At 41.9% G+C, this 16,855-nt stretch overlaps 1 protein-coding gene across 1 annotated transcript in view; it reads right to left on the reverse strand.

The window, feature by feature from the left end:
• mmut (methylmalonyl CoA mutase) overlaps positions 1-16,466 on the reverse strand; it is a 38,047-nt gene extending 21,581 nt beyond the window's left edge. Inside the window, exons 1-7 of the mRNA XM_007566630.2 lie at positions 16,363-16,466; positions 15,239-15,671; positions 13,316-13,683; positions 13,081-13,238; positions 11,738-11,909; positions 11,400-11,648; positions 10,520-10,631 (exon numbers count right to left, since the gene is read on the reverse strand). Of these exons, the coding sequence (XP_007566692.1) occupies positions 10,520-10,631; positions 11,400-11,648; positions 11,738-11,909; positions 13,081-13,238; positions 13,316-13,683; positions 15,239-15,635 (1,456 nt within the window). The 5' untranslated portion in view covers positions 15,636-15,671; positions 16,363-16,466. The remainder of the gene's footprint in view (positions 1-10,519; positions 10,632-11,399; positions 11,649-11,737; positions 11,910-13,080; positions 13,239-13,315; positions 13,684-15,238; positions 15,672-16,362) is intronic.
• Positions 16,467-16,855: the final 389 nt, after the last annotated feature.

Raw genomic sequence — 16,855 nt, forward strand, 5'->3', positions numbered from 1 at the left:
TCCTCGCGAGCATTCAGAATCTAACTCTCTCTTGTCTTTCCTGTGTTATTTGCTGTATTCAATAGGTGTCAACTCTTACATAATTTGGTCCTTCGAGCCAGAGGTCAACATACCGGAAAGATTCCGGCAGGTGAGGCGGATACCAGTAGAGACCGTGCACGGCAAGCTTCCTAGTGGAAGCTTTTCAGAACCTGTTCAAGGGCTGGCACTCTGCCTGCCTGCTGGGATCTGAAGGTTGACGACACTCCAAGGAAAGACAATGGGGGTGAGTGATTCTTGGTTAAAAGTGGCGAGTGACTGGGGGTCATTGCGCGTATATAAAACCCTGTAAATTCTAGACTCTAACAGGTAAAAATAAATGCACAAAAATTCCGTAGAAGGGGCAGCGTAGTCCTTGCGCTAAAAATACGTGTGGGATAAGGTTAACGGTGCCTTGTGCTGCAAGATAGTAGATCTTGCCCTGTCCGGCAGCGGGAGCCTGGTTATCCCGTTTTAAACGGACTGCGGAGTCCGGCAACGACAGGCGCTTAATTTCCGTAACAAAAAGTGTGGAAGTGAGAGGGATTGGAGGTTTAAATACCACTCGGTATTTTACCTCATATAAAACAGTAGGGTTGTAAGCAGCAAACCTCTTGTGGATGCAAAGGCAAGATTCTCCCACTCGAAAGAGTTGAAGCGGAGAATACCACAACAAGGTTGTTTTAAATTGCTGGCCTACTGAAAAGATCTCCAGTTCATAGGACTCCCTAGGAGTCAACGAACCTGGACCAAATTTAAGTAAAATGGGGAAAGGGATCAGCAAAAATAAACCGACAGACAGTTTAAAACCAAATGACTGGACATATGTTGAAAACAAGGATCCGGGCAAAATAAAACATTTAGATAAATGGATAAATACCAATAACTTTGACGACCGTCTAAATTCACAAAAACTAACTTTACTGCAGGATAACATAAAGCAAAAAACAAAGTCAAATCCAAAGAAAATGTGCGAAGAAGGATATGATGAATTTTGGTTAGAAGTAGCATTAAAAAGAGAAGAAGAAAAAAACCAATCTAGAAAAAACGCAGAACAGAGTGCAGAAAAGAATTTGATGTTCCATAGAAATGAAGATAATGAAACAGGGTCAGGGAGAAGGCAGGCAGTGCAGCAGCAAGGAGCGGGAGGGGGTGAGGCAGTAGCAGTAGACAAGGTGGATGAGAGCAGGAGAGATAACAGTGAGGAGAATAAGCAAAAACAGAGTGTAAGATTATACCCTAAGTTGTCCTCACCCCCAGAATATGAGGAAAGCAGTAGTGTGGGACCTACTACTATATCAAAAGGAGAGAAGTATGAGTGGTCCAAAACCTGGGGAGAGGACCTGGTGCAGGGCACCGCGGCTCTCACAGAGCCTCCTCCCCCTCCCTCACTTTGTCCTTCAACAGGAAGAGATACTCAGCAACATACAACTGACTTGTATCCCATGATACAAGTGGCAAATCCTAATGCAGGGGCAGACGGATCAAATCCCACAGTTCTGGTGTACAGAATGCAGACTCTGGAGGACGTAAAAAAGTCGTTGGAAGGGATTACACCTCCTAGAGAGGATGTACATCACTTTGTTGAAGAAATGAATAATCTGCGTACATCCTACAAACTCGACGGACAAGAAGTCCAACAAGTATGGATGACTGCCTTAGGCACTGATTGGCATCATGTTCGAGGAGGATGGAGTCCAGTTCAGGGCAATCCTCCTACAAATCTTACACACGATAGTGAAGAATTAATAACTAGAGTGAATGCCTTAGCAGCAAGGGCAGTCCAGAGATATCAGCGCAAAGCAAATTACATTGAGTTAAGCCGAGTCAAGCAGAAGGAAGAAGAGCCTTTTGAGGACTATAGAGTAAGAATGACAACCGCATTTAGAATGCACAGCGGTTTGGTGTTTAATGAAGACGAAAACAGTCCATATAAACAACTGTTAAAAAACGCATTGCATGCGGGATCAAGAGAAGGAATAAGATCATGGGTAACTAAACATTACATAGGATTGGGAACTGGGACTTTAGATGAATACATTAATCATGCTATTCATGCAGAAAAAGTCATAAAAGAAAAGAAAAAAGTTTCAGGAGCCTTTTTCCAGGAGGATGAACAAGTGTTCTATCAGAAGAAGAGAGGGAAAGAGGGCTTCAGGGGCAGAGGTCAGAATTACAGAGGACAAAGAGGAAAAAGGGGAAGGGGAAACTACAGGCAGAATGAACACAAACACAGCAGTTCAGGGTGCTGGTGTTGCGGGAAAGAGGGACATATAGCTAGACATTGTCCAGAACGAAACACAGGTCAGTCAGCATGACTAGGATCAGATGACTTGGGTGGCGAAGAAGTCCAATTAAATCTGCAGGATTTGTTATCTATGGACAGTATAAGACCGGATATAACTCTACACATAAATGGTAAACCTGTAGTCTTCCTTTGTAACACTGGGGCATGTAGAACAACGTGTAGAGAAAACATCCCAGGAGTAAAAATTAGTGGGGAAAGTGTCATAGTAGAATCCGCTGGGGGAAAACTGACCCAAGTAAATGAATCAGAGCCAGTATGGCTCAGAGATCCACAAGGGCAGGCTTGCCAAACGTCCATTTTGATGTTTCCAGAATGTCCAGTAAACTTACTAGGGAGAGACAGTCTCTTACAGCTAGGATTAGCTTTGATTCCAACCACTGAGGGACACATTGCAGTTAAAAGACGGTCAGAGATAAAGGGAGGAAATTTCTTTGTCGTCCAGGGATATGGAGAACCAATCTATTATTATACATTGGAAATCCCACATAAACCTCCACACAACAGCGCACAAGCGCTCCAAGACGAGGGGCGTAAAGTAATCTCCGCCCCACAGGATCAAAAGTCTCCTGAGGACATATATGTCACTCTTTGGTCCAAAACCACTCCAGGACATGATGAGAATTATGAGACCGCACTCGAAAAGGTTACCCCAGCCATGATAAGGGTGACCTATCTGTACACGGACACAGAGCACAACGCGGTGGCAGCTGTTGCTCGCTCAGACAAACTAAAACCCTTAAACAGAATGTGGAGGTCTCTCCATTTGCCTCTGTTTAAACAAAAAGATGTGCAGTGGAGCCATTTAGGCAGAATTGTGGAAGAAGGGAACACAGCTACAGATTGGGTGACCACTTCCACAAATCTAGCAGTCAGCCAGTCTACTGGGCTGACCAGGAAAACATTCATTAAGCTGGCCTGTGACGGTGCAAAAGGGGCAGCATTTACACCCTGGCCGACACTGACAAATGTTGTTATCAGAAGAAGAGGAAGTCCTCCTCAGGGACATTCCTGAAAGTGTATGGTCTAAAGGGCCCACAGATGTGGGCCTTGTCAAAGGAGCCTTACCAGTGCAGATTAGACCCAAAACAGAGTTTAGACTGAGAGTGAAACAATATCCCATTAAGAAAGATGCACAGGAAGGTATAAAACACTATTGACCTTATTGAAGCAGGAGTTATAGTAGAGTGCGAAAATTCTCCATGCAATACTCCTATCTTCCCAGTAAAGAAACCTTCCACTGGTTGGCGTATGGTCCAGGACTTACAAGCAGTAAACAATGCGGTGATTCAGAGAGCACCTTGTGTTCCTGATCCACACACATTGTTGAATTCTCTTAGATCAGACCCAAAAGTATTTACAGTTGTAGACATCAGCAATGCCTTTTTCTCAGTACCAACAGAAAAAGAGAGCCAATATTGGTTTGCTTTCACTTTTGAAGGAAAAAGGTACACATATACCAGATTGCCCCAAGGTTATTGTGAAAGCCCTACAATTTTTGCACAAGTTATGAGTGCAAGTACGTCAACATTTCAACCCCCAGGAGGGAGTCAAATCTTGTTATATGTTGATGTTTTATTAGCGTCTCCAGACAGGGAAACCTGTCTGCAAGACACTTTGGCGCTTCTAAAACATTTATCTGAAGAGGGTCATAAGGTCAATAAAAATAAACTCCAACTATGCAAGACACAAGTGAAATACCTAGGTCATAACTTGGGTGCAGAGGGACATACTATTATGGAAGATAGAAAAACAGCAATCCTTCAAGCACCAAAACCACAAACAAAAAATCAAATGATGTCATTTTTAGAATTGACTAACTATTGTCGAAGCTGGGTGCTTAATTATGCAGAAATCGTGGCACCTTTAAACAAACTAATGTATGAAAAAGATCTTAAAATGTCCTCTCCATTGAAATGGACAGACGTAGTGGAAGAGGCATTTTGCAAAATAAAACAGGCCCTTGTGTCAACCTTCTGCACTAGCCTTACCAAATTATGAGAAACCTTTTGTTCAAATGGTGGACTGCAAAGGTCATTTTCTGACCTCGGTACTGGTACAACAGCATGGTGATAAAATGAGACCAGTCGCATATTTCTCCTCCAAACTAGATAGTGTGGCATGTGCATTGCCTCACTGTGTGAGGGCTGTGATTGCTGCTTCCATGGCAGTTGAAGTTAGCGCTCCTATTGTACTGTTCCATCCGTTAACGTTAAAAGTACCACACACGGTATCAGCACTATTGTTACAGACAAATATGACCTTTTTATCACCTGCAAGACATCTCATGTATGTCCACCCTGTTATCTCAACCTCATCTGACCATTGAGAGGTGCACAGTGTTAAACCCTGCTACACTGTTACCTGTCACAGATGATGGCACAAAGCATGATTGTCAGGAATTGGCAGAACAAACAGCCAGGAGTAGAAATGATTTAAAAGATTTACCATTAGATAAAGGTGAAACACTTTTTGTGGATGGTTCCTCAAAAAAAGATGAACTAGGAAAAACTCAAACTGGGTATGCAGTGGTAACTGATAAGACAGTGCTAAAAGCTGAGAAGCTCCCTTCACATTACTCAGTCCAGGCTGCAGAACTGATGGCGCTGACCACGGCTTGTAAACTTATGAAAGACAAAACGGTAACGATTTATACCGACAGTCAGTATGTGTTTGCAACAGTTCATACCTTCGTTCAATATTGGAAACATAGAGGTATGGTAACATCTACAGGAAAGCCAGTGACACATGCAGAATTGTTGAAAGAATTACTTGAAGCTGTACAACTCCCAAAACAACGAGCAATCTGCAAATGTGCAGCGCATACTGCAGGACAGATAAGGAGTCCCTAGGGGATGCTTTCACTGACAAAATGGCAAAACAGGCAGCAGCAGGAAAAATAACAGTGTTACACCTAGAAGAAAACTCAATCTTATGATCAAAAATTCTGCGTGAAATACAACAAGCAAGTCCACAAAATGAAAAGGACTTGTGGATAAAGAAAGGAGCTAAAATAATAGATGATATCTATAAGTGCCCTGAAAATAGACCTATCTTACCCAAAAATCTGTATAAATGGGCTGCAGTATCGAGCCATGGCGTGTCGCATGTCTCGACAGGGGGAATGGTCGGGCAGGTACATCAACATTATACTACTTATGGATTTATTTCTTATTCAAAAATTTTTTGTAAAACCTGTTTAGTCTGCGCTAAACACAATTCTCAGGGCAACCTAAGACCACGTAGAGGAAAATTTCCTAGTCCACAATACCCATTTCAAGTTATACACATGGACTTTATAGAATTAAATAAAAGTGAAGGAAAAAAGTATTGCTTGGTGATAAATTGATGCTTTCTCCAAATGGATCGAACTTTTTCCAACTAAAAACCCTGACGCACTAACAGTAGCAAAAGCACTCTGCAAAGATATAATCCCCAGATACGGAATTCCTGAAAAAATATATAGCGATAATGGAACTCATTTTGTAAATCAAATTATAAAGAAAATTGGAATCATGTTCCACATAGATTTAAAAAATCACTGTGCCTATCATCCTCAGAGTGCTGGGTTAGTGGAGAGGATGAACGCTACAATAAAAAACAGACTAAAAAAGTGTATTGAAGAAACCGGTAGGCCCTGGACACAATGCTTAGACTTGGTAAAATTATACATTAACATTACAAGTACATCAGGGCTTACACCTTTTGAAACATTGTTTGGAAGGCCGTACAGATTGCTGCATTTTAAAAATCAATGGGAAATGGATGAGGAAGCTAATTTAGCTTATTATATGAGAACCATGTTAGAAAAACAGAAACAAAAAGAAACTGAGGATCCTCCCTCTGGGTCCCAGCAGAGGGATTAGTGGAGCCTGGAGATTGGGTGCTGATAAGAAGCATAAAGAAGAAACACTGGCATTCTCCTAAGTGGGACGGGCCATACCGGGTGTTGCTGACTACTCCCACAGCTGTAAAAATAGCAGAAAGGTCAACTTGGGATCACTTATCACATTGCAAAAAGGTCATTTCAGCTCAGAAGAAAAAAAAAAAAAAAGGCAAGTTCCGGACGCTCGCTGACCTACAGGGCAAAGGCCAGCGTACAAAGGGGGCCAAACCGAATAGTTTGACCGTCTCAAAACTGGTGAAGATTGTCCACAACCCTGGAGAATCCTTAGGAGCCGAACGAACTTGCAAATTACTGAAAATTACAAATAAGCCTGTTGTTTTTTTTTTCATTTTATGCTTTCATGTGGGACAAACGCATAGCGTCAGTGACGAAAAATATTCTTGTAGTACTACCAATGGAATAAGAGTGGGTATTCAGGTGTGCTTTCAGCCTAGTTCTATGGTCATGGTTTCAATCTCCTGGGCAAGCATACCGTCAGCAGATTACAGAGATTACACTTGGTATATGACAAATGACGTTCGTAACACTAACTGGGAAACTTTAGTGGCAGACGAGGGGAATAGATGGACAAAAGACTGGGGTATTACTGAATACGCGCAATATCACAAACAGATACTTAGTATCTCACGCACGGATGACGGGATACAGATAGGCATAAATACAACCACATGTCCTTTGATTCCCCCTGCTGTAAAGCAGAAAGAATCTGACGCGACATGCTGGGCATTTTATTTGTGGGCCTACACATCAGGAGCTAATCCAAAGTTTCTAACAGTTCTCTGCGAAGAGTCTAAAGAAGGTGGGGGAAGTACTACTTCTCTATGGACAAAAGGGGTGACAGTTAAAGAAGTAGAAACAGTCGATGACTGGTTCAAAGTAAGCACAGGTGTGTCAGGACTAAATAATAACTGGTTATTAATGGTAGAGCAGGCTGCTAAAATAGCCAAGCAAGATTGTGTAGTATGTATGGAACCAAGGCCTTTACTATGCGCTACACCAGCAACCATTACTAATCAATGCCTATTAGAAGTAATGAGTAAGACTAATCCTAATAGCACCTGTAGGCTTTATGATTCAATATTTCCGCTTGCAGCAGTTGATGAAAAGAAACCTGTTTTTTCTAAAAAAAAAAAAAGAAAAAAAAGAAAAAAGGTAGCTCCGGGTAACTTCACATGTATCAACATAACAGGGAGTGGGAAAAGATTAGGAAATCCTGCTGGCATAGTGTGCACTGCCGTTCTCTCTGTAACAAATGATTTTAACCCTATCTCTCGTGCAGATGTCTGGTGGTGGTGCGGTGATGACAGGCTTTTTGATAGGTCTTTTTGCTTTAGTTTCTTTCTTATTACCCGTTTTTGTTTTTCCTATGTCTGCAACACAACTAACCCATAGTCTGTCTCAGCAGTGGCATCATTTGCAGAAACGTGAGCTTTCCTGGAGAAATGATGACCCTACATACATCGATGCCATCGGAGTCCCTCGTGGTGTACCTGATGTATAAATTGGTCGACCAAATTGCAGCAGGTTTTGAATCTACAATTTGTTGGTGGTGTACTATAAACAAAAACGTAGACAGAATCAACTACATTCATTACAATGTGCAAAAACTAAGCAACTGGACACAGGCTGGGTTCGAGGCGGTTCACGAACAGCTGGCCGCTACTTCACTGATGGCTTTCCAAAACCGTATCGCTCTTGACATGTTGCTAGCTGGAAAAGGCGGGGTCTGTGCTATCTTTGGAAAATGGTGCTGAACCAACCTGCCAAACAACACAGTGGCTGTTGGGAGCCTGACTTAGGCCATTACAGGGCTCCGAACTCTGAATGGCAAAATGAAGGAAGCCTCTGGGATAAACACCTCCATGTGGGATACATGGCTGGATGTTTTTGGAAGGTACCGAACCATTGTGTCCTCTGCTTTAGTATCAAAGGCAGTCTTTGCTGTCATTCTAACCTTGTGTGGATGTTGTTGTATTCCTTGCCTGCGTTCTTTGTTTAACCGTATCATCACCACAGCAATTTTGCCCATGGAGGACCGGATGGCACAGATGTATCCTTTGTTGGTCAAAGATGCTGATGCTGACAGAATCCTCGCCTGAGGATTCCCCTTACTTGTACTTGGGTCCTGGTTTCTGGACTGAGTACAACCCTTGAGTGTAAAAATATTTGCGATCTTAAAAATTAACTCCCAGCTGAAAATCGTTTGAAGTGGCTGCTAGGAGGGATGTGAGACTTAGAGCAAATACTTGATAAACAGGGGGGAATGTTAGGTAAATTGTATTATCAACTATTTGTTATACTTTTATTATCTTCTTACCTTATGTACTCTTATTTGTTTGTCATGTCTTTTAAGAAATGCTTCTGTATTGTTAACCATTCTGATTTCCTTTCTCAGAGGGCCTCTCTGATGAAGAGCAGTGACAGCAGCTCTTCACAGAACGCCCTACTTCTGACCTCTCAGACAGCCGTAAATTCATCGGTGTGAAGCTGTACAACTTGCTCTGTTTGACCCTGTGTCAGGAACTGGAGAATCTAGATTAAGACAGATTGTGTTGTTAGTTAGTGATAACCATTGGCGCTGTAACTGTGTGAAGTGTTTTTCTTCCCCTCCCTTTAGAGTTACAGCGCTCTCTGTGATTAGGAATCCTAAAGACAATAAAAAGAGAGGGGCAGGCAAATGTGCTTTCAGAGCGGCAGGAGATTTGTAACTGAAAGCACATCTCTGTCTGTTCTCCTCGCGAGTATTGAGAATCTAACTCTCTCTTGTCTTTCCTGTGTTATTTGCTGTGTTCAATAGGTGTCAACTCTGACATATAGTAACTGGATTATGCTCACAATGCAGCAAAGGACAGTAAGTGCTTCTTGAAACAGAAAAATTCATCTTACCCAACAAATAATGTGAACTGGGCACCATCAGAAAACCTCCTCTTATTTATGGTGTGGTTTTGTAACTGGAAGGGAACAACTCAATCACATTTAAGTTTGGACGTTGATTAGACCACATCAAAAGATTATTTTACGCCCGTGCACTACATTATTGTCTTGCTGCATAACCTGGATTCATTTAAGGTCTCGATATGCCGGATGGACATTTTTCTTTAGGATTTCTACTGGAGAGCAGAATTCATAGTTCGTAACAATTCGTGGCAACTTGCCCAGATCCTGAAACAGACGGGTACTGTCTGAAAACATATTGATTCCATAATTCTGGTGTTAATTGGAACTGGTTTGCTGATAAAATGTAACAAAAAAAAAAATGTGGTTGACCGTGTTTAAGTCGTGATTTGACAAACGCGATCAATGGCTTTTCCCACAAAGGGTCAGGACAGTTTGGATAGCTTCTTCCCCAATAAGTGAAAACTGCACTTCGCATCTTCTCAGGCTAACTCTGTCTGCTACCAAAGTTTGTTCGATTCCATTTTTACAGCAGAGAATAAAACTTTCAGTAGGAAGCTAATGGGGAAGAGCCCATCTGGAGGATCATAAATTATTTTAGGTGTCTGTATGCAAAAGCCCTGCAGAGGAAAAAGGTTTAAAGTGCACGCCAGGGGGGATTACAGAGAGACATTTTAAGTGAGAATAAAACCATAACTTTGAAGTTCTTAGGCAGAAAAGGACAGGCCGAGCCAATATTCACAGCATGCAGATACTGCAAGCTGTGAATTTCATTCTGGGGTCATTTCACCAAGCTGTCAGTGAATATATCAGCCGCTGCTCACAGAAGGTTTCCCCCTTTTGTATTTTAATTGAAAAAATAAAAAACGATATAAGAGATAACATTGAAAATTGCAATTGACTGAATAGATGGTGCTTCATGGAAGTCACCAAAAGAAAAACCTTTTGGCTTAGAGTTAAAGGATTTGAGTGCTGGGTACTTGTTAAAATGAAATGCTAAAGGCTTGCAAGAGGAAACATTATTTAGTAACTGCGTCGGTCGGCAACCATCATGGCGGCTTTCTGATTTGCTTCAAGCCCTTTTCCATTTTTATTACTTTCAAACACAGAAATGAAAAAAAAAATGAATTAAATATTTAAGAAACATGCTAAATGCTAAAACATAGAGCAACAGAAGTCATGATTCATTTTGGTAACTTTATGAAACTTTAATTTTTGCATGCCACTGTAGAATCATAAACTATACATCAGCATGGTTTTCATAGTCGCACTGCTACTTTAAGTCCACTCGCTGCAGACAGACAACTTTGTGGTAGTGGAACAGAGGAGGAAGTGAAAATAGACAAGAATGAGAGGTTTAAACAGAAGATGATGAAAATGTCTCGGTGTGATACCTGAGTCGATGCGGGCTTGTCTCCGTGCAGCACATTCCTCAATCCGTAGTTTTGGAATTCCCTCTGCCACGGCTCTGGCCATGCCTCCCATCTCTTCTATCTCTTTAATGAACTGCAGAAACAAAGACAGAGCCAGTGATCAGTGGGAACTGGCAGTGCTAAGGGTGCATTGACAGAAGCCATGCTTAGTCCACTTTAATCAAATTCCAATTTATCTAGAAAATCCAGTTTGGTTGGGGAGGTGTGAATGCATAATCAAATGCAGACCAAAAAAGCAAACTCTGGTCCGCCTAACAACCACGGGCTATTAAAGTGAACTCTGTTGCGGTTTGAATGCATATGTTGGTACAATAAGACCAGAAACAGCTCCAAAAGCAGGGAGTGAACTGTAAAGCGCAAGGCATTCTGGGTAAATAGAACCTAAAAAACGCGTGAGTATAACACTACACGGAGAAATGGCTTGTGGTCTGTTACCAGAGACAAAAGAGAAACACCGCAACTGCTAAAAATCTACTCCATTTTTCTTTACATTTTGTGAAGGAGGAAGTCGCGGTCGTGTCTTCTTCCGAGGTTTTTGTGTCATTTCCTCCATTAGTTCTTGGTGCAGCGCCACCACAGGTAAGGAAGGGAACGGGTTTTTCAATTCGTTTGGATCGTTTGACACATCACAGTATGAAAGCGAACCGCAGCAGCTGAAAATGTAACAAATGTTGTAATTTTGGTCCCCAGTCGAACTGAGTCTAGCGGACTATCAGGTGTTTAAACACCCTAGTTGCAACAACATCAAATGTCTTTACTGATAAGAGAGATAAAATGTATTTAGCTTTTCAATGACAAGGTGCAGTCAAACTTCAAGAGTTAAGAACAGCCTCCACAATACCTTCAGAGCCGTGTTATAAACATCGTCGGTGAGCGCCTCCATCATGAACGAGCCGCCCCAGGGATCTGCCACTTTAGGGATGCCCGACTCCTCCTGGATGATAATCTGGGTGTTTCTGGCGATGCGAGCGCTCTTCACCGTCGGCAACCCCAGGGCTTCGTCGAAGGAGTTGGTGTGAAGTGACTGGGTGCCTCCGAACACAGCAGCCATGGCTTCGATCACCGTGCGGATCACGTTGTTGTAGGGATCCTGAGAAAGGAGGCGCAGGGGAAAGCTGCGGCTTTGAACTCATCGCAAGACGACGCTTGGATCTTTGTTGAATGCGGGGATTCGCTCACCTGTTCGGTGAGTGACCAGCCTGAGGTTTGGCAGTGCGTGCGCAAGAGGAGAGACTTGGGGTTCTTGGGCTGGAAGTTTTCTTTAATGAGCGTGGCCCATAACCTCCTGGCCGCCCTCAGCTTTGCTATTTCCATGTAGAAGTTCATCCCTATTCCCCAGAAGAATGACAACCTGGAAACAAAGAAAAGGACAAAAATTTAAGGAAACATATTTCATATATCTCAATGAATCTGACTGTGACTTTGTTCACGACAGAAGCCCTGCAGGAACAAGTAGTCCTGCAGGGTGTGAGACTGAATAACCACAAATGCCACACATGTGCAAAAGAAAAATCCTATTAAAATACATTGAACTTTGTGGTTGTAATGTGACAAAACGTAAAAAAAAATAAAATAAAAAATAATAATAATAATAATAATTCTGTTTTGGATATAAGATCATCAGGGTTCCTGACATTAAAAGCCAGGAATTCCTGAGATCTATTCGTAAAAACAAGACACATTGGCACTATGACACAACATGAATGGAGGTTAGTTAGATTTTAATTGTGAAGAACATGCACATGAAAAAAAGATGACCTAACACACGTTTACAGAAAATATGAAAACATTCATAATGTGACGTAGCCCATATCCGGTAAACAAAAGAAAAACCCATCTATGACTGACTACAATGCAACACCAGCCTTCAAATGCTAATCAGCACGGATGATGTTCGATGTTCGAAAAGTGTGAAATCCGACCGTAATTTAATGTGAGGAAAAGAAATCTGACATACGAAGAGATAAGAACGAACAGAACAAAGTCCATTGCATAGACCCGAATGAATCCAGAGTGATTCAAAGAAGTTATCTTTAAGGGACGTCTCCGAAGACACAATGCTCGCCGGCAGGTGAAAATCTGATTAGTTAGAAACGGTTTCAGCCATCTGCCTTCTCTACAATGACTAATTGTATGACTTAGAAGCTGCTGGGGTGCAGCTTTTGTGTGCTTTGAAAAGCAATGTTTGTCGGCAGATCTATTGTCAACATTGATTCTGGGTTTATCGTGGCGCCATGTGAAAACACTGAATACCTCCCTGTTGGTGTGCAGCATCTGGCTGGTTTGTGTGCGATTTGCCATTCAGATTGCTACGTTATTTTATAAAGAAATAAAGAAAGAAACAAAGAAAGACACGGTGCAGTTGGGTATGTAGTGCAGATACATTTTTTTTTATCGTAAAGTCTTGGTTTCGGCTTCTTAGGGTCTGTCTCAATCTTACAATCTCAAAATTTTTCTAGAAGGTATTACCATTTCGATCAAATTTAAATCACACACACACACACACACACACACACACACACCTCGGCGCAAACTCATCGATGGTTAGACCTGCTTTCAGACCCGTCCGGCAGTACTCCAGGCCGTTAGCAATGGTGTAAGCTACTTCTAAAATAGCATCTGCACCGGCCTCTTGAAGATGGTAGCCGCTGATGGATATGGAGTTGAATTTAGGCATATGCTGAAAACAAAGCAAAAGAAAAGCTGTAAAAATAAATACATGAGAAGCATTAATCACATGAGCAGTGTGGTCCATACCTTGGAGGTATACGCAAAGATGTCAGCAATGGCATGCATGGATGGTTCCGGAGGGAAAATGTAGGTGTTGCGCACCATGAACTCCTTTAGAATATCATTCTGAATGGTGCCGGTCAGTTTTTCTTTGGCCACTCCCTGTTCCTCCCCGGTGACGATAAACATGGCCAACACTGGGATAACAGCTCCGTTCATTGTCATCGACACAGACATCTTTTCTAGGGGGATTCCGTCGAAGAGCATCTTCATGTCCTCCACAGTGTCGATAGCCACTCCGGCCATCCCCACGTCCCCGTGGACTCGGGGATTGTCTGAGTCGTAGCCACGGTGGGTCGGGAGGTCAAACGCCACAGACAGACCCTGCTGACCCGCTGAAACGGACAAGATGAGACGGCTTGTAGGTGAGAGGAAAGGGGAACATCTCTAGGTTCCTGCATAGGAACTCGGACGATTGGAGAATTGAAGGCATGAATATGAATACATAGTAATGTTGGTTTTCTCAAGCAGTTTTGAGATACGTAAAAGCATTTAAAACAAAAACTGTGATCTCTCATAATTCAGCTTCGAACAGCGTCCCTCATTTATAACTCATAGGTGAGAGACAAGACGACTGTCTGCTGAGATAACACGGACGTCACGCTGCTGCCTTAAAGCTGACCTCGCAGGAACATCGTGTCAAACTACGTTGATCAAAGCGCAGAGCTCCGACGTCTTCGGTTGCCCCGTGGTGAACATTCCAGCTCCATCAAATCACAAACTTAACAGGCTTTTTGCCCCAGAACTGAACGCCGTCAAAGCTTGGCAACGCCAACCTCAAGCCGTGACTCGCAGCGATACTTAATTGTAGCTACAAGTCTATGTGAACATACATCAACTGCATCACTGCAGACTGTTAGGTCCAGAACTGGTTGAAAACTGAAAATTATGATCAGCAAAAAAAACCGATAGACATTTTCATATTTTTATTACAGCAGATAAACCCAGAAATGTTAGAAAATTGTTTGTTTCTGCAGTCTCGTGGTGCTAGTGTTTATTCTTCATTTTATTAAGTCTTTTTGATGTCATATAAATAAATGCAATATTGCAAAATATTCCAGTTATTTTTGCTTTGAAACTTCTGGTCGGATTCTTCATGATGTTATTGAAAATTGTCCATCTATGTTCATCTCTTGTGCAGCAGAATCTACTCTGTCATTTTGTGCACAATTACTGACCCAGTGCCACAGGAAGCCAATCAGCACTTTGGGTCAGATTTTTTTTTTTTTTTACAAAAAGCTTTGTAACACCCATCCATCTATTATCTTACATGATTATTCCTAATGGGGTAGCGAGGGAAGCTGGTGCCTATTTTCAGCTGTCACCCTGGACAGGTCGCCAGTCCATCACTGGGCAGCTTTGTAACACATTCTGCCCAAAAATGGCTTTTTGGAAAAGCCATTTCAAGCCTTTGTTTGCAGCAAATCCATGCATATATATATATAGTAAGAAACATTCCAATATTTCACCGGGTACAATATTAGTATTGAACACAGAGAGTTTTGAAAACATTGTGATGACAGAATGAAGAAAAACTGAGCTTTATTGCCATATATGGCACTGGATTTTATTTAGGAGTCTGAGAGTAATGGTGCTGAATGCAAACACTGCTCACACATTTTGAGATTTTTTTTTTTTAAACAACAAATTATTTTTTGTGCTACTTTGCTTTGGTTTATGATGTAAATTTACAGTGTTTTACATTAAATTTACATTTAGTTTACATTAAAGCTTGCTTTTGTAAGTTCTGAAATTGTGAAAACTGTATATGATGCACCTTCAAAATTTTTTTTTTTTTTTTCACTTAACAGGACTCCAAACAATAAAAAACTTTACATGGTGAAGAACTACCACATTTAAGTTAAGTCAACTTAAGGTAAACCAGTTTACCTTTAATGTTGTCCTTGTAGAACTTGTTGCTCTCCTCCACAGTGCTGAAGCCAGCATACTGCCTGATTGTCCAGGGTCTGTAGGTGTACATGGTGGGATAGGGCCCCCTAGTGTATGGAAAGACTCCTGGCAGCTCGTCGGTACGTCCCTCAGAGTCAGCCTGCGTGTACACCGGCTTGATGTTGAGCCCCTCAGGTGTGCGCCAGATCAGATCTTCTGGGTTCTTCCCCTTGAGCTGCTTCTTAGCCAGGCCGGCCCACTCGGCGTTCAGCTTGACCTCGTCCTGACACGACACCGAAGTGTGAATCTGCAAGCGGTGTGCCTGGGCTGACGAGACGCAGGCTCCGGCCAGGCGGCGGGCAGCCAGCGCTGCACATGCCCTCTGAGCCGACAACATCCTGACAGCTGGCTCACTCACACACGCATGGGTAACCTGGAGGAATACAGATGAGGTGGAGGGGGGAATTGTGAAAAGTGAGCTTCTAAATAAATAAATAAATATTTTCATGACATGTTTTTGCCCTGATACACAATAATCACTTCACTTATGTTCAACATAGCTATGACAAACGCTCAGGTAAAGCTGCCAAAGATGCAGCCAAAATCACTTAATCAATCCGAACTATCAGTTTGTCATCCAGGTGAACACTGGACTTCTTGAGGAAGCTGAAGGTGGTGTATGTATGTTGTAAGTGTGTTGTGGAGAGTGTAATATTTTTTGTCAAAATCTGTTGGGGTAGCAGCTTCAGAACCAGGGACTTTAAAAAAGGCTAAACAGGCTGATAAGGAAGACAACAACACCAACAACAACAACAACAACGTGTCTTCAGTCAAAGGCTGTATGAGACTTACTGACAAAGCTGAATACTGATTCGCGTATTAAGAAACGCTACACATTATTAATACTAAAGGAAGCTTGTGTCCTTTCCCATTAAAATACAGGTAAAAGCAAACTACTAGCGTGATGCTAACTGCTAGCCCCCGTTTTCTAACGGTAAACGTTAAATCGCCACTCGCATCTATTAACAGCAGGACTCAAATAGGACATAATAACCCAGCTAATTTCAGCTGTTTTTTACGCAACACGGAACATTTCACAGATCATTTTGTGGCAAGTTTCTGACCTTGTAGTTTGTTGTGCTAGTTCAAGCTGATGAGAGGCGTGTTTACCGATGTCCAATGAGGCTCAACAACACTCACCCTCACCCAATCGTGTACGAGAGTCAAAATCGCGAACTTTGATCCATGACACCGGAAGTTAATATTAAAACAAAGCTTGTTGAGTTTTAGAGTTTAGTGTACACTTTATTTAGCAGTAAATCTCAAATTAATCAAGATTATTGCGCCATAATAGCAATCGGGTGTGGCTTGAATTTATTTTATTAAATTAATTTATTAAATGAACATATGACATTGTAGAAGCAGACCCAATCTATAATAGTTTCTGGAGTACAAAAGAGAAAATAACTACAAATTACAAAGACAGATACGTTTCAACTGTGGATTTTTCGGTGTGTTATAAAATTACAACCCTTCATTAAGTTTCCCATTTCTAACTCTTGAATTCGTTACCGCCCCCTCCATCAAGTATTTTTTTTAATTAACAAAAAGCACAAA

This window comes from Poecilia formosa, unplaced genomic scaffold, assembly GCF_000485575.1.
Source record: "Poecilia formosa unplaced genomic scaffold, Poecilia_formosa-5.1.2 Scaffold196, whole genome shotgun sequence".
Classification (NCBI taxonomy): domain Eukaryota; kingdom Metazoa; phylum Chordata; class Actinopteri; order Cyprinodontiformes; family Poeciliidae; genus Poecilia; species Poecilia formosa.